This window comes from Pan troglodytes, chromosome 19 (assembly GCF_028858775.2).
Source record: "Pan troglodytes isolate AG18354 chromosome 19, NHGRI_mPanTro3-v2.0_pri, whole genome shotgun sequence".
Lineage (NCBI taxonomy): Eukaryota > Metazoa > Chordata > Mammalia > Primates > Hominidae > Pan > Pan troglodytes.
Window position 1 is genome coordinate 30,849,602 of NC_072417.2, and position 23,939 is coordinate 30,873,540.

The window sequence follows — 23,939 nt, forward strand, 5'->3', positions numbered from 1 at the left end:
AAAACCTAGAACATAGATTTCTGTATATATATGTTCACTGCAGCACTACTTGAAAAGAAAGGCAACTACAAACAACCTAAATGTCCAACAATAATACATATTCCATAACAGATTATTAGGTTATTAAAATGCTTTTAAAAATACTTAAGGCATTAAAATGCTTATAAGTTAATCTGAAAAAAGATTCAAACACATATGTATATATCTGTATAAAATACATACACAAAAAATTCTATAAGAAAACATGTAAAAGTATTAATAATGTTCTACCCTCAATAGCAGGATGACAAATTTTTCTTTGTCCTTTCTATATTTTTCAAATTTTCTTCCATAAGCATGCACTATTTTTATTATATGGGAAAAAGATACTGTCTCTAAGAAAAGTAGGTGATAGGTGCCTGACTACGGCAGAGAATAGAATTACAAGCATAAACTGACTAAATATACCAGATCAGGACTCAAAGCTAATTATGAGGTCTAAGGTCTTTGTAACCAGAATGATATAACATAAAACCAGGTTTGGGAATCCAGTGATTCACACTAAAATATGATGACTGACAGGCAAAACCTTCCTGTATAGAAAGCATCTCTCCTATAAAAGAAAGCGTGGGGGGGAAAGCATTTTAATCTAAAGAAGTTCCCCCCCCCCCCAATAAGTTTTTGAAAGAGTAGCTAGGGGTGGGGGTGGGGGCCTTCCCTGTGGCACATGATTCCCAAATATTTCTAAAAGCTTGTGAATTTCTTGGCAACAGCAGTGGGGGTTGGGGACCACACTCTTAGATGCACACACCTGTTCCACTACTTACTTGCTGTTCAACTTAGGCAAGTTATTTAATTGTTCCATGCCTTAGTATTCTTATAAAATGCAGATAACATCAATCACTGTTTTTTTTTTAATGAGGAACAAATGAAAATATATGTGAAGGGCTTAGTGCAATGTCTGGCATATAGTAAACTCTCAGTAAGTGAAATATGATATGATTATTCTATGTTATTTCATTGCCCATCAGACACAGGGGACAGACTTACAGTGGATAAATCAGAGCGAAGGATAACTGCACTTAGAAACAGAAATGGTATCTCAGCAATCGACTGTTGGCTCAGTGATCACTGTGGGGCACATCAATAACATGATTATGACTAACTAAATTAAGGTGAAAAACTTAGCTATTGCCTACCCGCTTGCAAGTAACTTGCCAGTTACTTAGCTGTGATTAATACAATATCTGTAAGATATTGCAATATATTTAGAAAGCCAATAATAATAAAAATTAAAAAACAAGTCCTTAAGAGAAACATTTACACACACTTTAAAGAATGTGAAATATCCCTTTGGGAAAAAAAGAGGATTTACAATCCTTTGAAGAAGCGATGAGAATATAAGTGCAGAAATGAGAACTATAGTCAAAAAGGCCCATTTTGAGGAAGGATTTATCTGTTCAGCATCTACAAATCTCTTTCTAGAAGATGTGCTTTTATCACTCTACCTCCTGCTTGGAGCCAAGGCTTCATTTTGACAATGCAAGTTCTCTAGAATAAGAGACTGAACAGTAGCAAATCAGGAAAAATAGAAGAAACAACAGCAGTGTTTTTTTTCCAACCCAGTTTTAAAACTCTGGCCCAAGCCTTAGGTTTGAACTTGAGAGTGTTTCCTTTGTCCTTTCTGACATTACTGGCGAAAGAAGGCCCCATGCCCCTATCTCTGTGCTGGACGCCATCCTTAATGATGATATATGCGGGTCCTTTCCCCTCAGCACTGCTGGGGGGTCAAATGTGTGGTACTACCCACCTGAGAATCAACAAGCAAATTATAAACTGTGTCAATCCGAGTTAATGCAAAGCTGTAATCCTCTTTAACAAGAGATCAAATCACTGCCATGAGTTATGTTCATTCTGTAATCTGATAAGGAAGAGAGGGAACCTCTAATAAAAGAGTAATGGGAGCCTTTAATGATGCTGGTAAAAGGTAGCCCCAGTTAAAACATCACTCTTGTTCCTGCTGATTAGATCAATGTTGCATATTTGCCTGGGCTTGTCTCACCTGTCAGAATAACCTGTGTCTTTTTAGGAGATAAGAAGCCTCAGAGAAAACATCTGTACTTTAACCATTCTTGCTTGCAAGTTTTTAACCAACAGAAAATGCTCTATGGAGGGTATTTCAGGGGTTATTAGCTGATGTGTTCTCAAATGCTGAGCAAGCTACACCAGAATATCTCACCATGATTCAGTGCATATTCCTATTAAATATAGGTAGGGGGGAGCAAGAAATGGTTTAACTATCTTCTGGGTTACCAACTGGGGGAAAAGAATATCATCAGTAGAGTGGTAGAGTATGCCCATATTTAGGGTGCAGACCCATACACAAAAATGGCAAGCCGAAGATAAATTGCCTGTACAAATTCTATTATACCAAGGCATCTCAAGAACAACGTGGCAGTGATGTTGACAAAGCACTTTACAAGGCTGGATTACATTTGTACATTTCTTTTCTAAAACTCCAGATGTAAAACAATAATGTATTTGGTGCTCAGTACTTATCATTAAAGGATGCTCTCCTTGCTCTTTTTTTAATGCCAGCAGCTTTATAAAAGGAGTGGGAAAGGTAGTTTTGTATTTTTGGGGAGAAAACAGGGAGCTAAAATTGAAACTCTTGCTGTACATTTTGAGAATTTCTTTAAGTTATTTGCAAAGGAATGGAGCACCTACAAAATGTTAATCTTGCTACCATTTTTGGAATAAGGGGGGGAAATCTATTTAGAAAAATTCAATACCTACACTTTTAACAGACAGTACCAGCATCAAATCTATCTAATATCCTCTCCTTGAAGCAGCATTTAATGCAAGGCAAACACCTATTTTCTTTGGCATGCATCAAGCTGACTGCCATCACCAGACCCTTTCCATCCTGACAGCCAAAACCAATGCCAACAGAGCAGGTTCACATGAATGCCCCTTCCCAAATCTGAGTCAGTGGCCAGTTTTGAGGAACACATCTCTTCCTGTCTCAGGGGTCTCAGTCAGTATTTGTTTGTCTTGTCATACTAGCATTTTACTGACTTACATTCACACAACAAATGACAATTAACTTAGTCTGCCTCAGAGGGTCTGTCAAAAACACAGGCAAAAAGCAGATGCTTATTTCCATAACCCCAAATTCCTTCACTTTGTTAGAACTATAGTGAGAGATCATCTGCATTTATTTTATTTTATTTTCATTTTTGGAATGCTTCTGTATTAGGCCATTCTTGCAATGCAGTAAAGAAATATTTGAGGCTGGGTAATTTATTGAGACAGGAGGTTTAATTGGCTCACGGTTCTGCAGGCTGTACAGGAAGCATGAACCAGGCATCTGTCCAGCTTCTGATGAGGCCTCTGGAAGCTTACAATCATGGCAGAAGGCGAAGGGGGAGCAGACGCCTCACAAGGCCACAGCAGGAGCAAGAGAGAGAGTAGGGACAGGGGAGAAGCCACACACTGCTAAACAACCAGTTCTCTCAAGAACTCACTGTTATGAGGACAGCACCAGGGGAATGGTGCTAAACCACTGATGAGAAATCCACCCCCATGATCCAATCACCTCCCACCAGGCCCCACCTCCAACACTGGGGATTACATTTCAACATGAGATTTGGCAGGGATGCCAATCCAAACCGTATCAGCATCCAACACTGGCTTTTCTTTTTCTGTATTGATAGATTATATGTGTACTTATTTATGGGGGGCATGTGATATTCTGATATACACATAGCATGTTTAATGGTCACATCATACTCCCTCTGGTCTAATGGCATGGGGCAGGTGGGATTTCACATTACACAATGTAAGAAGCACTGTTTCTAAAAGGTCCTTGATGAGCTTAGAATAACTTCAATAGAGAAGTGAACAACAGCCCCGCAAATCATGCAAGTAAAGTACTGACCCGCTCTTGCTGGTGATAATACGCTTACAGGATTCTCTACCAATGAGATGTCAAGCCTTTTCTTCTCCTTAGGCCACTGATAGCTCTGGCTCTACAAAAACAAGTGATCCTTTGCCTCTTAAAGATGACGCTGTCAGCCAGGTATGGTGGCTCACACCTATAATCCCAGGACTTTGGGAGGCCGAAGCAGGTGGATCATGAGGTCAAGAGATCCAGACCATCCTGGCCAACATGGTGAAACCCCACCTCTATTAAAAATACAAAAATTAGCCAGGTGGTGGGGAGGGGTGGTGGGCACCTGTAGTCCCAGCTACTCGGGAGGCTGAGGCAGGAGAATCACTTGAACCCAGGAGGCGGAGCTTGCAGTGAGCCGAGATTACCCCACTGCACTACAGCCTGGGTGAGAGAACGAGACTCTGTCTCAAAAAAAAAAAAAAAAAACAAAAACAAAAAGATGATGCTGTCCTGGGAGCTGAGCTACCCCGTGTCAAGAGCATCAAGGGTTTAGCAAAGCCAGGGATCATTTTTAGGCTTATGGTAACCTCCTCCCTTGCAAGCAAACACATAATACACGGACAAATTGGGCTTTCTTTTGTTTTCTTTCAATATTGGGAATGCTCGTCAGGCATGCAATACAAACCATCTGTAACCTCATACTGGAGAAGAGTATAAGATCTACTAGACCAGCACATAGAAAGTATCAGGGGTTGCATAAGATTTCCACTAACAAAGGAGATCCGAAAGCATTAAATCAATATCCAACATCTACCTAGAAGGAAATGCCCCAAAGGGAAATTTGGTAACAACAGGGACACAACTTGGCTACTTTGCATTTTAAAAGGTTTAAAAAAAAAATAGCTCGCTTGAAGAGAAAAATTCTTAGCGTGAGAAAGGAATTTGTATCAGCAGAAATTAACTAAATAGATAACACTACTCAGACCACACAACAGGAGAAACAAAATGAAGATGCCACTATCCTTTCAAAGATAGCATTTCTTTCTCCACCAGGATATACCACCAGGATAATATCCTGTGTTAAAGATCTCTCTCCCTTAATGAGCTACGTTCCAGTTTCAATTTAAGTCAACCAGGGGCGAATTTACTGAGTTCAAACTGGAAAAGGGATATGGGGGGGATTCAAGGATACGCAACTGGACACCCCACCAAAACCACTGAGGATTAATCCAATTTAGGCACGTGTGGAAGGGTAAACTGGAACCAATGAGCAACTAAGGAAAAGAAGAGGGTTTCTACTTCCAGATGTGGGTAAGCTAAGAACCATAAGTGGAGGTGCCTCTGGGAACAAGTCAAAAGGGCAGAACATTTTGTTTCATGTATTTTACCACAATTAAAATTAGTGGAGTGTGGTGGTGTGCATCTGTTAGTCCCAGCTACTCAAGAGGCTGAGGTGGGAGGATGGCCTGAGCCCAGGAATTGGAGGTTGCAGGGAACTATGATTGCACCACTGCATTCCTGCCCAGAAAATACAGTGAGACCCTGTCTCAAGAAAAAAAAAATAATAAATTCACTGAATGATTTTACTGTGATTATTTAGTTTGGGTCATTTGGATTTTTTATTTTTCTACAAACAATACTGCAATAAAGATCCTTGACACAAATGTATTTGGCAACTGTTAAAGATTATCTCCTACAAGTAGATTTTTCTGTGTTAACAGACACATTTAAAAGTCAGAAACAGGGCCAGGCATGGTGGCTCACGCCAGTAATCCCAGCACTTTGGGAGGCCGAGGCAGGTAAATCACCTGAGGTCAGGAATTAGAGACCAGACTGACCAATGGGAGGCTGAGGCAGGAGAATTGCTGAACCCCAGGAGGCGGAGATTGCAGTGAGCCAAGATTGCACCACTGCACTCTTGCCTGGGCAACAGAGCAAGACTCCATCTCAAAAAAAAAAAAAAAAAGTTGGAAACACAATGTCAAATAATCCTCCCAAAAGAGTTTGCCAATTACATTTCCAAAAACAGTATGCAAAGGTGCATTTTTCCTTACACCATCAACACTGGGTATTACTAATCCTTTTAATATTTTCCAACTGAATAAGGACAACAAAAAGGAGGGGGGGTGTGCATGGTGGTGCACGCCTGTAGTCCCAGCTACTCGGGAGGCTGAGGCAGGAGAATCGCTTGAACCCAGGAGGCGGAGGTTGCAGTGAGCCCAAATAGTGCCATGGCTCTCCAGCCTGGGTGACAGAGCAAAACTCTGTCTCAAAAAAAAAAATAAAAAGAAAAAGAAATCTCATTATATTAATTTGCATTTCTTTGATTAGGTTGAAAGTGCTTATGGTTTTTGGCCCTTGAAATTTTTCTTTTTTGATTTTTTTTTTTAAATGGAGTCTCATTCTGTCGCCCAGGCTGGAGTGCAGTGGCACGATCTCGGCTCACTGCAAGCTCCGCCTCCTGGGTTCACGCCATTCTCCTGCCTCAGCCTCCCAGTAGCTGGGACTACAGGTGCCCACCACCACGCCCGGCTAATTTTTTGTATTTTTAGTAGAAACGGAGTTTCACCGTGTTAGCCAGGATGGTCTTGATCTCCTGACCTCATGATCCGCCCGCCTCAGCCTCCCAAAGTGCTGGGATTACAGGTGTGAGCCACTGTGCCCAACCTTCTTTTTTGATTTTTAAGTCTGCTTGTTGATATGCTGTGTCCATTATTGTTATTGGGATATTCTTAGAGATTTGTAAAAACTCTTTACATAGTAGAAAAATATGTCATCTGCTGGAATTTTTTTGTTCAAGTTCATCATTTACCTATTAACTTTGTTTTTGATGTCTTTTTCAATGTGACTTTTATGTAGTCAGGTCTATTAATATTTTACCTTTTAGTTTCTGGCCCTGTGGTCATGCTTATAAAGTCCTTCACTACCTTGAAATCATTTTAAAAAATTCTCTATGCCCCCAGCACACCAAGAATGACATACGTATAACTTAGGAAAACCAAAAGTATTTACTTGAGGAAAAGTAGCATGCAGTGATAATGATATTCTGACAATTATGAAAGCTTCCTATTTGTGGTGTACAAATGGGACACAAAATGGAATGGTACTAGATTACTTCCACTTTTGTTTTTCCACTAAAGAAAAACAAAGGAGGATAAGCTATTACTACTTCCTTCTTACTTAAGATAAAGTTAACAATACCTACTGGCCCTAAAAATTTTGATACTAGGAGAGAGAGCTAGTGCCTATTTACTGTACCCATAGTTAATCTGGCCTATTCAAACCATAAAGCATGAGCAGTTGATATGGACACATCTCCCTATCCTTAGGAAACACAATGAGAATGGTGCGCACTTTGGTAAAAACAAATGTTCAGTTCTCCAGCTACAAGACTATTATTCCATTCCTTAAGTAGCTAAACCAGCTGGAGAACAATGCTGGTAATTAGGAATCAGTCCACAAGGGATAGCCCTTTCTCCTTATAAATGTCACAACGACTGTCACCCAGCAAACACATTCCTAACCCCTTCTCCCTTGCTTGCTCTACCTGGAGTGGCAACGTAACACAGTTCTGGCCAATGAAATACAAAAAGTTTGCTGAAGGGAATTCTGGGGAAGGTTTTACTTTTCTGATTAAAAACAAACAGGTATGGCTGGCACAGCTCTTTCCTCTTCTTCCTGCCTTGAATGCATGTTTGATGGCGTTAAGTTGCAACAGCCATCTTGGGACCACAGGGGAAAGACTAAGAGATGTTGGCCCTAACACCACCGAGAAGCAAAAGCCATGGACAACAATTGCCTACCACCCCTAGAATTATCCTGTCACAAAGATGAACTTCCATTTCCTTATGCCTCTGTAGTCAGGTTTTATATTTTTTATAGGCCATACCCAAATTAATTCTAATAGAGTCATCTTCAAATAATTTTTATGTCTAGCAAATAGTAGACCTTCAAAAATTAGGAGTTAATATTGGTAAGATTCTGGAAAAACTAAGTACACCTCAAGGGATTCAAGTAAAATTCCAACTAAGAATGGCATAAAGTTGATTTCTGAATGATTTCATAGTACTATGATCAAAAGATACCACTAATATCTAAACCAGATTTCATTTTATGCCTGGGATAATAACGTAACCTTAAAGGGTTTGGTTTAATTTTCAAAATCTAGTTTTGCTTTCTTCTTGATATAATTTTTTCACGGCATCCTGACAGGGAATCTAAGATGCACTCACTTTACTCTGCAATTTTTAAACAGACTGGATCCAGAAATGAACAAAAAACCATGGCCATATCTAGACATTCACTTGCAAAGCACAGGATAGCAGATGTGGTCACAAAGCCAGACACAAATGTACTCAGAACCATCCATAGGCTGTTTTGTGCTCAAAGTACTGAATAAACCAAATAAAAAATAATAGTATTTGTCAAAATTTGCAGATCTCATACTTTCAGACAAGGAGGGGAAAATCTGATGGCATTTGGTAGCAAACAAAATACTCTAAAATAAAAAGGTTATATGTAGTTTGAGGGATAAAACTGGCAAAAACCACCTGTGCCTATGTTATGACCAATAATTTCACTTGGTAAATATGTTTAAAAATGCTTCTCATAGCATTATTTACAATGATGACAATTAAAAGCCATTTAAATGTCCAACAATCAGTGAATGGCTAAATAAATATTATAACAAAATTATGTGGTCATTGAAAAATTTTAATTATTTTAACGACATGAAAATGCTCTCAGTATATAAAACATTTCCTGAATATAATTTCAAAATAAAAAAGAAAAACAGGAAAATACTGAAAGGGAACTTACAAAAACTGAAATGAAATGCTGTAAGATGTTAAAAGTGGCTGTCTTCTGTGTATGTGTGAGTGTATATACATACACTTCCTGTCTCTGCTGACAGGTCTAGAAATAGCAATACTCACTAACAAGGAGCACCCCTAGTACCTAGATCTTGGTTTCTAAATACCACAATCCACTAAACAGAACCAGGGCTCCTTCAAGAAAGACTGATTTCAGGGCTGGAAGATGGAAAGTCTAAGATGAGCATTAAACATCTTCTTGTGCCAGAAAGTAAGGAAGTACTCAAAGAATGACTGAAGACAACTTTGAAGGACACAAGCCAGTTTGACGGCACTTCCACTATCTGGGACAATTTTAACATCAAAATAAACATAACTCATTGAATAAAATAGGAAAACATGAGTCCATATTGATATAAATGAATAAATAAACGGTAAATAAATGAGGGAGAAGAGGAAGCTCTTCATTATAGAATGCCAATTAATAGACACAGAAGAAACTGTTATTTTAAAAAGATTATCCCTGAACAGTAATATTATGAGCATACACTTTTTTCTGTATTTCTCTCTTGTTTCAGCTTTATAAAATAAGCATATACATCTTTTGTAAAAACACTCACAATCCCCAACAAATACAACATATGCACATCTCCAGAGAACTCACTAGAGCCACTTTCAAAAGGAAAGCATATGCACAACAGCCCCAAGTACAAACGGCAAGAACATGGGCCACCTGCCCTGTCCTAGAGAGCTCACATGTCCCAGGGCGCTGGGCTAAAGTTCAAAACAAAACAGGAAAAACAAACAAACCACCAAAGGCAGCACTGAAATTTATGCAAGTTTTTGATTTGGTTTTATAGTAATTATGAGGGTGAAGAGATGTGACCCTTACTGTGATGCCAATGACAAATGGTTAACTGATAAGAAGAAATGGAGAGGGCGAAGGCTGTAGAGCAGGTCAATATCAGGCTGTCATGAAGCCATTTGAGACACATAATTAATCAATTACTCACCTGGCATCATCATTCATTGTAGTATGGTCAATAGGTGCCATGAAACTCAGTAGCTTGCTAAGGACATGAAACCTAAATAAAGCAGGAAGCAAACAGGCAGCAACATTAGTAACTATTAACCTAGGAGAGGAAACACATTCAGTGAGTTAACAAACTCCAGAACTGATCACTGGAACATCTGGCTACAAAGTGGGATAGGGAAAAATTCATAGGCACTTACCACTGTCATTGGGATGACCAACTACAGTCATCCCATGGTATCTGTGGAGGAATGGTTCCAGGACTCCCTATGGATACAAAAATCCACGGATGCTCAAGTTCCTTATATAAAATGGCATAGTATTTGCATGTAATCTACACACATGCTCCCATATACTTAACTCATCTCTAGATTACTTAAAATACTTAATGCAATGTAAATGCTACGTAAATAGTTGTACAATGTATTGTTCAGGGAATAATGACGAGAAAAAAGTCTGCACTTGTTCACAGGTACAGACACAACGCTCCTTTCCCCATGCCTGAATATTTTCAATCCGTGGTTGGTTGAATCCACTGATGTGGAACTCACAAATATGTAGGGCTGACTGTACATTTTTCCCTTTTTCCCTAATGCTACAGGAGAAAAGTCTGATAACAGCATACTGTAAATGACAGTTCAACACAGATTCATTTATAGCACAGCCCCCAAAAAGAATAGGTACACTTGTGCTTTTGAGCAATATACAACCGTTAAACAGTATTCCAAACTAAAGACAATGAGGAATTGACTACCTCATTTTCTTCCTCTACATATATCTTAAGCATTTTTCATTTTAATAGATGTCACAAAAGCCATCTACTGGCAGCAGCACAGGTAGTGGTATAGTATCTGAATGCAACACCTCACCAACACCACACACACTGCCACTGGTTCCCCAAGGCAGAAAAGGGGTCTGTAATTCCACGTCATCTCCATGCACTAGATCCAGGGGGTCTTTCATTTCCCCCACCTTTAAATGGAGAAACACAACTGAATTCACAGTAAGTTTGATTCCTAGATCTTCACTCTAGGTACTATGGAAGTTTAAGTTATATCACCTACATTTCCCACCAAATGGAAAAAAAAAATATTTTGTATGATGTGTTTGAGATGCTCTAGAAAATATATGACCTTATACAGACCAAATCATACCAAAGATAATTCAAAGGGGTATCCTTTTCTACTCATTATAATGTGCCCTCTCTATATACATAAAATAAAATTCTAACCCAAAAAACTCTACTAGGGCAAAACACTATCCATAAAACAAAATGTGGTATTTTCATGTATTTAATACATAATATTTTAAAGTTTTAGGAACATTTTTACACATATCAAATAATTTAATTATTTATTATATCACCCACAGCTCAGCCTCCCAAAGGTAATTCTTTATTTCAACAAATGAATTTTACAATAATAATACTGGTTAAGATTTTTCCTATTATACAAGTAATAGTGGCAGGGTGTGGTGGCTCATGCCTGTAATCTCAGCACTTGGGGAGGCTGAGGCAGAAGGATTGCTTGAGGCTAGGAGTTCAAAACCAGCCTGGACAACATAGTAAGACCCTGTCTATACCCCCACACCAACCCAGAAAAAAAGTAATACAAAAGGTATAAAATACAGAAAATTGAAAAAAAACCAAACCACACAGAAAACACATACAGTTGGCCTGGCGCAGTGGCTCATGCCTATAACCTGAGCACTTTGAGAGGCCAGGCAGAAGATCACCTGAGCCCAGGAGTTCAAGACCAGCCTGGGCAACATAGCAAGACCCTGTCTCTACAAAAAGTAAAAACAACTGGCCAGGCACGGTGGCTCACACCTGTAATCCCAGCACTTTGGGAGGCTGAGGGGGGCAGATCACCTGAGGTCAGGAGTTCAAGACCAGCCTGGCCAACATGTTGAAACCCCATCTCTACTAAAAATACAAAAATTAGCCGGGTGTGGTGGTACATGCCTGTAATCCCAGTAAATAGGGAGGCTGAGGCAGGAGAAACCCTTGAACCCGGGAGATGGAGGATGCAGTGAATCGAGATTATGTCACTGCACTCCAGCCTGGGTGACAGAGAGACATTTTGTTTCAAAAATAAAACAAACAAAAACCAAAAAGTAAAAAAACTGGCTGGGTGCAGTGGCTCACGCCTGTAATCCCAACACTTTAGAAGCCTGAGGTGGGTGGATCACCTGAGGTCAGGAGTTTAAGACCAGCCTGGCCTGCTAACAGGGCAAAACCCTGTCTCTACTAAAAATACAAAAATTAGCCGGGCGTGGTGGTGTGTGCCTGTAATCCCAGCTACTCGGGAGGCTGAGGGAGGAGAATCGCTTGAACCCAGGAGGCAGAGGGTGCAGTGAGCCGAGATCAGGCCACTGCACTCCAGCCTGGGTGACAGAGCAAGACTCTGTCTCAAAAAAATAAATAAGTAAAATAAAAAAGTAAGAAAACTAGCCAGGCACGGTGGCATGTGCCTGTAGTCCCAGCTACTCGGGAGGCTGAGGTGGAAGGATTGGTTAAGCCTAGGAGGTTGAGACTGCAGTGAGCCCTCCGGTCTGGGCTTTGTAGCTCAGGCTGGAGTGCAGTGGTGTGATCATGGCTCACTACAGAGTATGAGCTTATCTAAAAAACAAACAAACAAAAAATCCCACACACAATCCTTCTACCTATAGACAATTGTTGTTACGTTTGTTTCACATAATGATCCTTTAATATATATATATTCATACAATTTTGAATGAATTCTTTTCTTACCTAGCCTTATAAGCAATGTCCCATAAACAATTTATAAATAGCTGCATATAACCGTAGGAACAGAAGTATCCTATTTTCATATTTTTGATCACATACATTGCTTCTAATTCTTCACTTTTTGTTGTTGTTGTTGTTGTTGAGACAGGCTGGAATGGAGTGGTGCTATCTTGGCTCACTGCAACCTCTGACTCGCAGGTTCAGGCCATCCTCCCACCTCAGCCTCCTGAGTAGCTAGAACTACAGGAGTGTACCACCATGCCCAGCTAATATGTGTATTTTTAGTAGAGATGGGGTTTCACTATGTTGCCCAGGCTGGTCTAGAACTCCTGGACTCGAGTGATCCACCTGTGTTGGCCTCCAAAAGTGCTGGGATTACAGGCGTGAGCCACCATGCCCAGTCTAATTCTTCACTTTTTATAAAAAAAGGCCTCTATGTATCCTTGTTTTTTTGTTGGTGATGTTTTATTTTGTTTTTTGAGATAGGGTCTTGCTTTGTTGCTCAGGCTGGAGTGCAGTGTGCGATCATGGCTCACTACAGCCTTGACCTCCCAGGCTCAAGCCATCCCCCCACCTCTGCCTCTCAGCCCCGACCACCACCAAGGAGCTGGGACTAGAGGTGTGCGCCACCATGCCTGGCTAATTTTTAAATTTTTTTTTTTTGGTAGAGAGAGGGTCTTGCTATGTTGTCCAGGCTGGTCTCAAATTCCTAAACTCAAGTGATCCTCCCACCTCAGTCTCCCAAAGTGCTAGAATTACAAGCATAAGCCACTGAGCCTGGCCAATACATAACTCTTAGATGTGAAATTGCTGAGTTGAAAGGTATGTATATGTAAACTTGACTGAGTCAAAATGCCCTCCCAAAAGTTATGTCAATGTATGAGCATAAATATTTATATAACCTTTTTATTTAAATATGAACCAAAAATACTGTTAATTAAATATATCTTTTAATGTCCTTAGGCCTCACTAAACTTCAGTGTCCATCTGAAAGTATGATTACTATTCTTGGCTGTGTCCACAGACAGCTTTAATTCACTTTCTGGACAAAGACTATGAACTGTACCCTACAGTTGTGTTATGCAATACAGTAGCTACTAGCCACACGTGGCTACTGTGCATTTGAAATGGGGCTAGTCTGAATTGAGATGTACTGTAATTAAGTATAATATACAAACCAGATTCTGAAGACTTGGGACAAAAAAAATACATACCACTAATAATTCTTAAAATAGTAAATTGTTGAAATAATATTTTTATATATTGGGTTAAATGAAATATCACTAAAATTAAGTTCATCTTTTTCTTTTTACTTTTTCAATGTCGCTACTAGAACATTTAAAATTGCATATATAATACATATTAATATTTTTATTAGATGGTACTGCTCTGTAGAATATCTTTACATTTAATACAATATAGTTAATAACTATTAACTACATGATGAAATACAGGCTTTAGGAAGAAATCAGATTAAAGACCACTTAGTAATCTGTACTTAGCATCTAATCTCAGTGCCACTGAAAATGGGTGTATGTTTTAATATTAAATCACCTTTTACCAACCATACTAAGAAAAGACAAATATTATTTTGTTGTGGAAGAACAGACCAACACAGTAAGACGTCATATTATTAAAGGCTTGGGAGTTTGATCCATTTACATTATGATTTCTGATTAAATCATAACTAAATCCACTTATATGTAATGCTGAGTAGAATACTGACAATCAATAATTATAATTACTGTATTTCCCAAAACCAAAATATTTGTTTTTTTAAAAAACGTTATTTTCTAGCATCCAATTAGCAAGTCTGACCAGGCTGTACCATTTAAACTAATGAAGTGTTATTATTTAAACTGTTTCCAGAAGGTAATGTTAATCTTTGCTACAACATTTCTGGAAGTCTTACATATACAACCCTATCACAAACAAGGAGCAAAAATTGCTCAATGGTGGGACCTAGTATCAGTGATGACAGCTGGCATACACTGTCTGTTCTTGAAGTTTAACTCAAGAAAGTTGTTTATAATATTCTCATCTAGCCTGGGGGGCCACTTGGTTTAACCCCTTAGGAAAGGATGCTAAAGTGGCCAAGATGTCATTCTGGTGCCTGTATAGGGTTGGTCCTGCCAGTGAAACAACTCAAGATCCAGAGATTAGAACAGGCTCTGGAATCAGACCAATTAATTCAAATCCTAGTTTGCTACTTACTATGTAACACTGGGGATGTTACGTCACATGTATTAGCTCATTTAGTCTGCATAACCACCCTATGAAATTGTCACTTCTATGATTATACTCCTTTCACAGATGAGGAAATTGAAGCACAGAGATGTAAAGTAATTTGTTCAAAGTCTCAAGGCCGGGAAATGGAAAAGTCAGCTTTCAAACCTAGGCAGTTTGGCTCCAGAGCTTATGCTCTTTCTGCCTCCGCATGTAAACTGCTTAGCAGTGCCTGACCTGGGATTTCTGGAGATGTTAGTTGTTACGCTATTGCTATGAGTGAAGACTACTCTCTGATTCTGACCACATCCTCACATTTATGGTCTCAAGATGAGCCAGGTGAGTACAGATGACAAAACCAAAACCAATTCAACACACATGAACTTATATTAAAAACTTTTTGTTCTGTAATAATTTTGGGCTTCTAAGACCCCACATTACACCTTGCTGTGATGTCTCCTTAGTCTCCTGCAATCTGTGACAGTTCCTCAGTCCTTGTTTTATCATTACTTTGACATTTGATGAGTACTGGCCATTTATTTGGTAGAGTGTCTCACAATGTGGATTTGTATGCTGTTTTATGATGAGATTAAGGTTAGGCATTTTTTTGCAAGAATACCACAGAAATGATGTTGTATCTTTCTACTGAAGACACAGGGGGTATAGATATGTCTTTTTACTGGTGCTGTTCATCTTGAACACTTGGTTAAGGTGGCATCTGCTAGATTATTGCAAAGCCACTATGTTTCTCTTTGTAATGGACAAGTATCTTGGGGGAGATACTTAGAGACCAAATAAATAGTTTCTCCTGAAATTTTTGCCCATTGATTTTAGCATCTATTGTGGACCTTGCCTGCAAAAATTATTACTGTGGGGCTTCCCTAGTGCTGGTTTTCTATTTCTCTCATTCCCTTTACAACTGGATTCCAAAAGGCTTTTATGAAACAAACTAATCAAGATAGTAAAAGTTTACACAGAAATTCTAGAGGCCTTTCAAGTATGGAAAGTTTTAGTTTGCGGTTTCTGGAATTCTTCAGTAACCAAAGGCATTTCATTTGAAGAAATGTGATCACAAATGAAACGATGCTGCCCTTTTGTGATTTCTCTGAGGCACCAGGCGCTCCTGACCCCTTACTAAACACTGTCCTGTATTCACCGCTGTCGTAACCTCCTCCTGCCCTCCTCCCTCAATGGCCACTGTTCCTCAGCATTCTTTATGGGCTCCTCTTACTCTATCTCACGTATGTTGACATTCTTCAGGATTCTACTCTTGTCACTCTGTATTCTTGTCACACCGTACCCTCCCTGGGTAAACAGCAATTAAGCTGTTGCCAAACTATCAACTAATAAATACCCACATCCTCCTCTCGACTGAAAAATATCTCAACTTGGATTTCTGAAGGTTGTGTCAAACTTCAACATATTCAGAAACTGAATCCACTCCCTCCCTCAAAAAACAACAACAAAAAAGATGTTCTCCTTGCAGCCTCTCTCTTATACATATCAATGATTACTACCAAGACCTATCTAGTTCCCTGAAACTCTGGGAGTCATTCCAACCTTCTCACTTTCCTTTACCTCTTCATGTGTGGCCACTCTTAAGTAAGAACTACTCACCTGTATAAATGTCTCTCAATCCGTCATCTCCTATTCCTTCCAGGCCTTGCTCTCATAACTTTCTAGTCCTTTATAGAAAATCTCCTACAATTATCTTTTTTTTTTTTGAGACAGGGTCTCGCTCTGTGACTCAGGCTGGAGTGCAGTGGCATGATCTCCGCTCACTGAAACCTCTGCCTCTCTGGTTCAAACGATTCTCCTGCCTCAGCCTCCCGAGTAGCTGGGACTACAGGCACATGCTACCATACCTGGCTAATTTTTGTATTTTTAGTAGAGACGGGGTTTCACCATGTTGGCCAGGCTGGTCTCAAACTTCTGACCTCAAGCCATCCACCTGCCTCAGCCTCCCAAAGTGCTGGGATTACAGGTGTGAGCCACTGCGCCCAGCCAATTATCTTTCTAAAATGTGAATGTGATGACAATATTCCTCTGCCTAAAATCTTTCAATGACTCACTACAGTCTACAGAATAAAGTCCAAAATTCTTAACGTGGCCATGATCTAGCACTCACCCATGCATGCAGCCTTATCTCCTGCCATTCTCTCATATTCACTTTTGGTGCTGGTATAGGCCAGTTGGTCCTGCCAGTGAAACAACTCAACAGCCAGAGGTTAGAAGAACAGGCTCTGGCATCAGACCAATTAGTTCAAATTCCAGTTTGCTACAAAAGTCTCTGCCAAAACAAATTAATTACAGTTCCCAAAATGGGTCCCAGACTCTCTCAAGCTTACAAACCTTTTTGTACACATTCTCTTTGTCTTTTACTGGGCAAACGCCTACTAATCTCTCAAGGCTCAGTGAGGAAGTCGTCTTGTGCAAGTCTTCCTGAGCAGTCTGCATCCCTCAAGGGTGGAGCAGGATTATTTCTACTGCTACACCTCCCACACAGCACCTCAGTCGGCTAGGGTCTGCCATCCTCTCCAGACTAGTTGGCTCTCTGATGCTGTGGGTTCAGCATCCACAGATTTAATCAACCATGGATCAAAAATACTTAAGACATAAATGATTGTGTCTATATTGAATATGTCCCAATTTTTTTTCTTATTATTCTAAACAGTGTAGTGTAATAATTATTTACATGGCGTTCATATTGAACTAGGTATTATAAGTAATCTAGAGATGATTTAAAGTATAGGGAGGATGTGTGTAGGTTATATGCAAATACTATGCCACTTTATATAAGGAACTTGAGCATTGTGGATTTTGGTATCTGCAGGGGTGGGGGTGTGGGGCTGTTTGTGCGTCCTGGAACCAATCCTCCACAGATAGCACAGATGACTGTGTATGCTCCCTGAGGGCAGACTGGGTCTTAACTACCACCTAATGACCATCTTCTTAGAAGGTGAAGGACACTAAAACCACTTACTATGTTTTCATGTTTAACTCTGTTTAAAAAGAATGCCTCTTGCCAGAATAAGATTTTACTGCCTCTGGATATGAGAATGTGGGGATCTCCACTGCTATCAAAATGCTGCAAAAGCAAAGGTATCTAATTGCATTGACACACACCTGTAATGAACAGTTTAATGAAGCTAGTTGAATTCATTAATATAAAAAGCAGTTGCTATTAAAACAAAATCCTGGTTTTTTCCCTTCAAACTGATATATTGAACGTTTTTGAATGCCTACTATGTACCAGATATTTACACATGATTTCATTTAATTCCCATACCAAATCCCCAAAGCAGGGATTATTACCTCCACTTAGTAAATGAGAAAAGTGAGGCCCAAAGAATAAAGAACAACCAAAATCATATCACCAGACAGAGTCAGGGTTTGAATGCAAGTCTTGTGATTTGAAATCCTAAGCTCTTCCTTCTAGAGAACATTTATGTCCTCATAAAATTACAATTTTAAAAGTACAATATTGGAGAAAAATTTGATCCCAAAAATAAAAAATAAGATAATCATTCAGCCTAGTCACCTATGAAGTACTATTAGTAACATTTTTCTTTAAATCCTTGAAGGGGGCTGGGGGGAGACAGGTACGGAAGAGACGTGTCAGTAAACAAATAAATGAACACTAGGAAAAGAGACTGACCCAACCTTGGAATACTGATAGCAATAATAATGACAGTAATAATGGCAACAAACACTTGTACAGTGCTTAACTATGTACCTGGCACTATTCTAAGAGCCATACACACCCTATTCATTTAATCGTCACAGCAACCATTCAAGGCTGATATATTATCATATCCATTTTACAGATGAAGAAACTAGCACAGAGTTTAAGGGTCTTGCCCAAAGTAACTACTAATCAATGTCAAAGCTGGGATTCAAACTCAGGCAGTCTGGGTCTTAAGTCCATGCTCTTCACCTCTAAAAATGAACCTAGAGAACTATGAAGATTCGGAAATTTCAAGACATAAAAAGAGGTAAACAAATTATAACAATTTAACCTGAGATTTTAAAAAAGCAACCCTAAATCAAAGGACGATACTTTGCAAAGCTGTTGATACTGTGTACTTCTGCAAAGTTAAAGAAAAATCAGCATTTCCTGATGAGTTGTGTTAAATACTAAAACAAGTTCATTAAAGTAATTGAGAAATCTACTTCTCTGAAGATCTTTAAAAATCAGATAGACCCACATTTGTCTAAAGGGAATTTAATGATAGGCAGGTTCTAATAAGGATGTGGGTTTAACTACCTGCCTAAAACTATCCTAACACAAGTTTAAGATTTTCTCTCAGTGTGCACCTGAATTACAGGTAGTTTGACACTGAGGCTTTGTGTGATGACACTGTGTTTCTCTCTCTCTCTCACACACACACACACACACACACACACACACACGACAGTTACCAAGTCTAAAAGTATAGCGAGGTCAATTTCCACTCTTGCTCCTTCTTTTATCTGTACCCTTATAAAACTCCTTAAAGAGCTCACAGGGCAGGATCTTCCTAAAGTCAGAAATTGCTCTATTTTCTCATAAACATTTTATTTCTCTTCTCATTTAATAACTTTGTTAACATTCCCTGTGGTCCTGCACTTATATCTTTTTAGCATACTGTGTGCACATATGGCATCATAAAAATGGACCAATAAGACAATAACGTTTTTATATTTATTATTATTATTATTATTTTAGATGGAGTCTCGCTCTGTCACTCAGGATGGAGTGCAGTGGCATGATCTTGGCTCACTGCAGCCTCCGCCTCCCGGGTTCAAGTGATTCTACTGCCTCAGCCTCTTGAGTAGCTGGGACTATAGGCACCCGCCACCACACCCGGCTAATTTTTGTATTTTTAGTAGAGATGGGGTTTCACCACGTTGGCCAGGATGGTCTCGATCTCCTGACCTCAAGTGATCTGCCCACCTCGGCCTCCCAAAGCGCTGGGAGTACAGGCGTGAGCCACCACACCTGGCCATAACATTTTTATATTATTCTATAGAAATTAATTGTTAAAGTTAATATAATTTCAACTATTTTACTTTTGTTTTCTTATTTTTCTCTTTCAAGAGAATGCATATATTATTTCACCCATCTATTACAACAGTAGCACAAAAGTCAATGAAACTATATTTCCATTTTAGAATAAGAAAAACTGAGTTGCAATAAACCTTCAAATATTGTTTATTTTTCTGATCCTTAAAAACAGAATCATCAGAAGAAAAAGAAAAATGACATAACAGCCAGAATGCAAGAGAAGAGATACATATACAATATATGTTGACATTTTTTCCGAAAAGTAACTCACCGAAGTTTCCTGCCTTTGCTGGCTTTCCTATCTACTTTTTTGTGGATTTTGCTTCGTAACTTCTGGATTGCAAGCCACTGCCTGGAAAATTCACAAGCAATGTTATGCATCATCACTAACAGAAATAGTTATACATATTGACAAATTGGAATTATTCTAACAACCCTGCAGAAAGAAATCATCAACCTACATCAAGTTCCTCAAGCTAGTTTGGGGCCAAACTGACTAATCAATTGAACAGGATTTGTGCAATGGTAAAAAACAAACGGCAGCTGGGAAATTCTACAGCAAATTTGGTTCACAATGCTCCTTAGTATTTGGAGTTGCTGTGACAAGCACTAAATCTACCAGTCTGCAGGCAAACCCATCACATTTAGTAGAGCTGCTTGGGTTTTCTTTTAATGTTTTAGCTATGCAGCATGTTCTGTTACTAATGTTGCAACTGCTGGTTGGTTTGAATGCATGAATTTTTAAAATCTAACTTTCCCTTTGGTAATCCTCCAGTGCTTTTTCTTGTGCTTTCCAATTTTTGCTAATTTTTAAATAATTATCCACTACTGATACTAGTTTTAAATTGTTTTAAATTGTTAATTTTCATTTCATCTATAAATATTTCAGTACGTGTTGCTATACAAGAGAAGCGATAAGGACTCTTCTCCCCTCAATATAATCTCAATACCATTACCACATCTAAAAAAAAAAAGTCAACAATAATTCTTTATTATCAAATATTCAGTCAGTCTTCACATTTCCTGGAATGTCTCAATTTTACAGTTGGCTTGTTTGGATCAGAATCCAAACAAGATTCACATATTCTGCAGTCATTTTAGATAAGAAGGAATTAATTTTTCAATAAGGGATACTAGGCTAAGAAAATCTTCATAAATTGCTCATATGAACTAAAGTGAAAAAAAGAAAAAGAAGGAGAAACAGCAGCAGCAGCTAGACATCCTACCTGATTTATACAACGAAAATTCAACACCAGAAAAAAAAAAAATCTAGGGAAATCCAATTACTGTAATCTTAATATAATCTTAATTACCATATTTTATTGTAAAGTCAGATAAATGTACAATATAATCACCACTTAAATGCAATTTGCTCTATCACATAAAATTATAGCATTAAATAATGCTCTCTATAACATTCCAGAGATAAACGAAATATCAACATCCTACCCTAAAATTCAAATAATATTTTACTTAAATAAAATTATTTCATCAACACAAATTTTTCACTGCTTTCTCGAATGGCTGCTCTGCCTAGAATCCCATTCTGGCACTTGCAGCTTTTGTTGCCTTTCATGCTTTTGCAAATTATGGCTCATGGCTATTTAAATGTACACTATTCATTAGGTAGCACTCTAAATGCCCTTTTTATTTTCCAACCACAGGATGAAGCATACACACAAGGGCCTTCCTTCACTACTTTACATTCTGCCCTGACATCTGGGTAATGCTGCCACGTTCCACTTCTAATTGTGCTGAAGCTTTTACTGAAGAGGTGGAGGTCTAAATTAGGGCAGACTCTAACAAAGCAGATTCGACTGAGAGCAAAGAACCTGTTGTGCGCAGTGCCATGTTCTGACAGCTGAGAGCTCACATTTGGGTGGCTGCTTTGTATCCACTGGTCATCAGATTGATATGGATACAATCACAATGCAAAACCAGGGAGCAAAGAGCATAAGAAAGACTTTGGAAAACAAACTCTAAAAACAAACACATAGGTGTTTTATAATTTCTTTACAAATTGCACTTTAGGCAATGTAGGGTAAACAATTAGTCACATTTTCTTTCTAGCTCTTACTTGCTTAACTTCAATAATTATAGGACCAATCATTGCTTTGCAGGTAGAATTAAAGGGACTCAAGGGGAGAAACTATTACATAGGCTGCTTGCATGAACAGAAAGCTGTATCTAGATTACCTTCCCATGGCCACCTGATCGTTGGGATCCAAGGAGCTGGTCTTCCGTTCTATGAGTTCTCGAAGGAGCTAGGGGAAAAAGGAAAGCAATGAATTTATTTATCATCTTCCAGTACAACTGACTTTAAAAGGGCGGAGAAGGAATTCTGAATGGCATAGTGACAGCTCTAAAACTACAATCAATAAGGGACAACCCAGTGGCAAGAGCATTACTGAATTCCCGTTAACGCTTTCATAGTTATGTATCTTTAAAAAGGTGGCTATAGCAGTAGCTGAGAACAGAAGTCCATTTGGAAGACTTATTGTACCGCAGTTCATTTCAAATAGATCAATGAGTGTGCAACATTCCCTTCATTAATTTTATGATTAGTTTTGTCCACTCCATTGATATCAATGGAGAATCTTTAAAAGGTCAGGTGGGAAGGGCCGTGTGGCAAAAAGGGAAATGCATCAGCTTCTCACCAACAGGATAATGGTGCAAGGTTAACTTCTGAACTATAACCTCCAACAGTCAGGAAGGTCTTACTCAGGCAAAAAGCCTTTACTGTATGTAATTAAAAGTGTGGGCATCGGCCTCTTGTTTTCCACAGCTGCTACTCTACCATGCTTGCTATTAAGTGATTTAGCCACACATGATACCAACACATTCATAGCCACACAAATTTTAAGAGGGAATCTAAAGAAAGTCATTTGCATACTGCAAATATACCACAGAGGATTAGTCTCTCATCCCATACAATTAACTCCATGGGAGTTATTCTAAATGACTCTCCTACTGTCATTTTAAGCCTGACTCCTCTGCACCCAGTTGAAATCTACATCTGTACCTTTCATACAGACTTAAGAATCTGCACTGAATCTTAAAGTCCTGGGCGAAGAGAAGCAATGGTTTTAAAAGTTAAACACTAAGGGAGAAAAACTCTGAATTACGATAATAGAACTACAAGTGCTATATGCAGAGAAAGAGAAACAGAGATTAAAATTCCAAAAATCTTCTGAGAGAAATTTAAGAGAAGACGCTAAGATAAACTAGTTCTGCTAATCATCTGTCAATAATCCAGGTTTGGCCTTAAAACTTGTTTCTTCATAAAAATTAGCAATGATTTTGTAGGTGAGGCATGGTGGCAATAGAGATATTTCATCAAGTCAAATAGCTGAAGCCTGTGGGCTTCAGTGGTTCAAATGAAGAAAGAGAAATAAATTCCTCTGAAAGCAGATCTCTTTCTAATTTCATATGTTTATGTAAGTAGGCACTGGAAGAAGTAAAACAAATTTATAAAAAAATTCACTTCCAAAAGATGAATCTTTATTGCAAAAGGGAAAAGGATATCTCAATTGCAATTAGAAAACCTCCCATGATGTTTTTTCATTTGCTTATTTTGGACATTATTACTACAGCAATTATGTTTAAGAATGCAGGGACCAGAAGCCGCTGGTTTTATTATCACTAGAAAACAGCAAGCTATTTCTCTACCCTGTTTACCTGATTGATTCCCAACATCTTTCTGGCAGCCAATCTATCAGTTTATCTCTCCTACTTCATCACAGTCACTTCTGGCAGCTAAATACAAGATCCAAATCCAGTGTTACACAGACATACGACACAGTAAACCTATGTAACACTGCTGCTGTGTAAACAGCTGCCCTTAAGGCTAAGCAGAAATGGGCTTCTGGTTCCTAGTCAATATTCTGTCAAAAGCAAGGAGTAGGGGGAGTGAGGGGGAGTGGTTAATAATAATAAAGAAGAAGAAATAAAAGAGAAAGAAAAATACAAAGGAAGGAAAATAATGGAATAACTGCATTTCATTGCCCTTACCTCGTTCCAGCCATACAAAAGATTACAACAACCATTCCTGGTTTTCCTAATTTTCTCAGATCCCTTGAGACTGGGCAAACAGGGTCACCGGGGAGCAAGTGCTCATGGAAGGCTGCCCCAGCACAACAGGGTGATCCTCGGGAAGAATATGCCCTTGCCAAAGGCTGGAAATTGGAGGTCCCCACTGC

General features: G+C 38.9%; 1 protein-coding gene across 1 annotated transcript in view; it reads right to left on the reverse strand.

Moving 5' to 3' along the window:
• AATF (apoptosis antagonizing transcription factor) overlaps nt 1-23,939 on the reverse strand; it is a 101,990-nt gene that overhangs the window by 15,478 nt on the left and 62,573 nt on the right. Inside the window, exons 9-11 of the mRNA XM_511427.9 lie at nt 21,937-22,004; nt 20,012-20,092; nt 9,699-9,770 (exon numbers count right to left, since the gene is read on the reverse strand). Coding sequence (XP_511427.4) covers nt 9,699-9,770; nt 20,012-20,092; nt 21,937-22,004 — 221 coding nt within the window. The remainder of the gene's footprint in view (nt 1-9,698; nt 9,771-20,011; nt 20,093-21,936; nt 22,005-23,939) is intronic.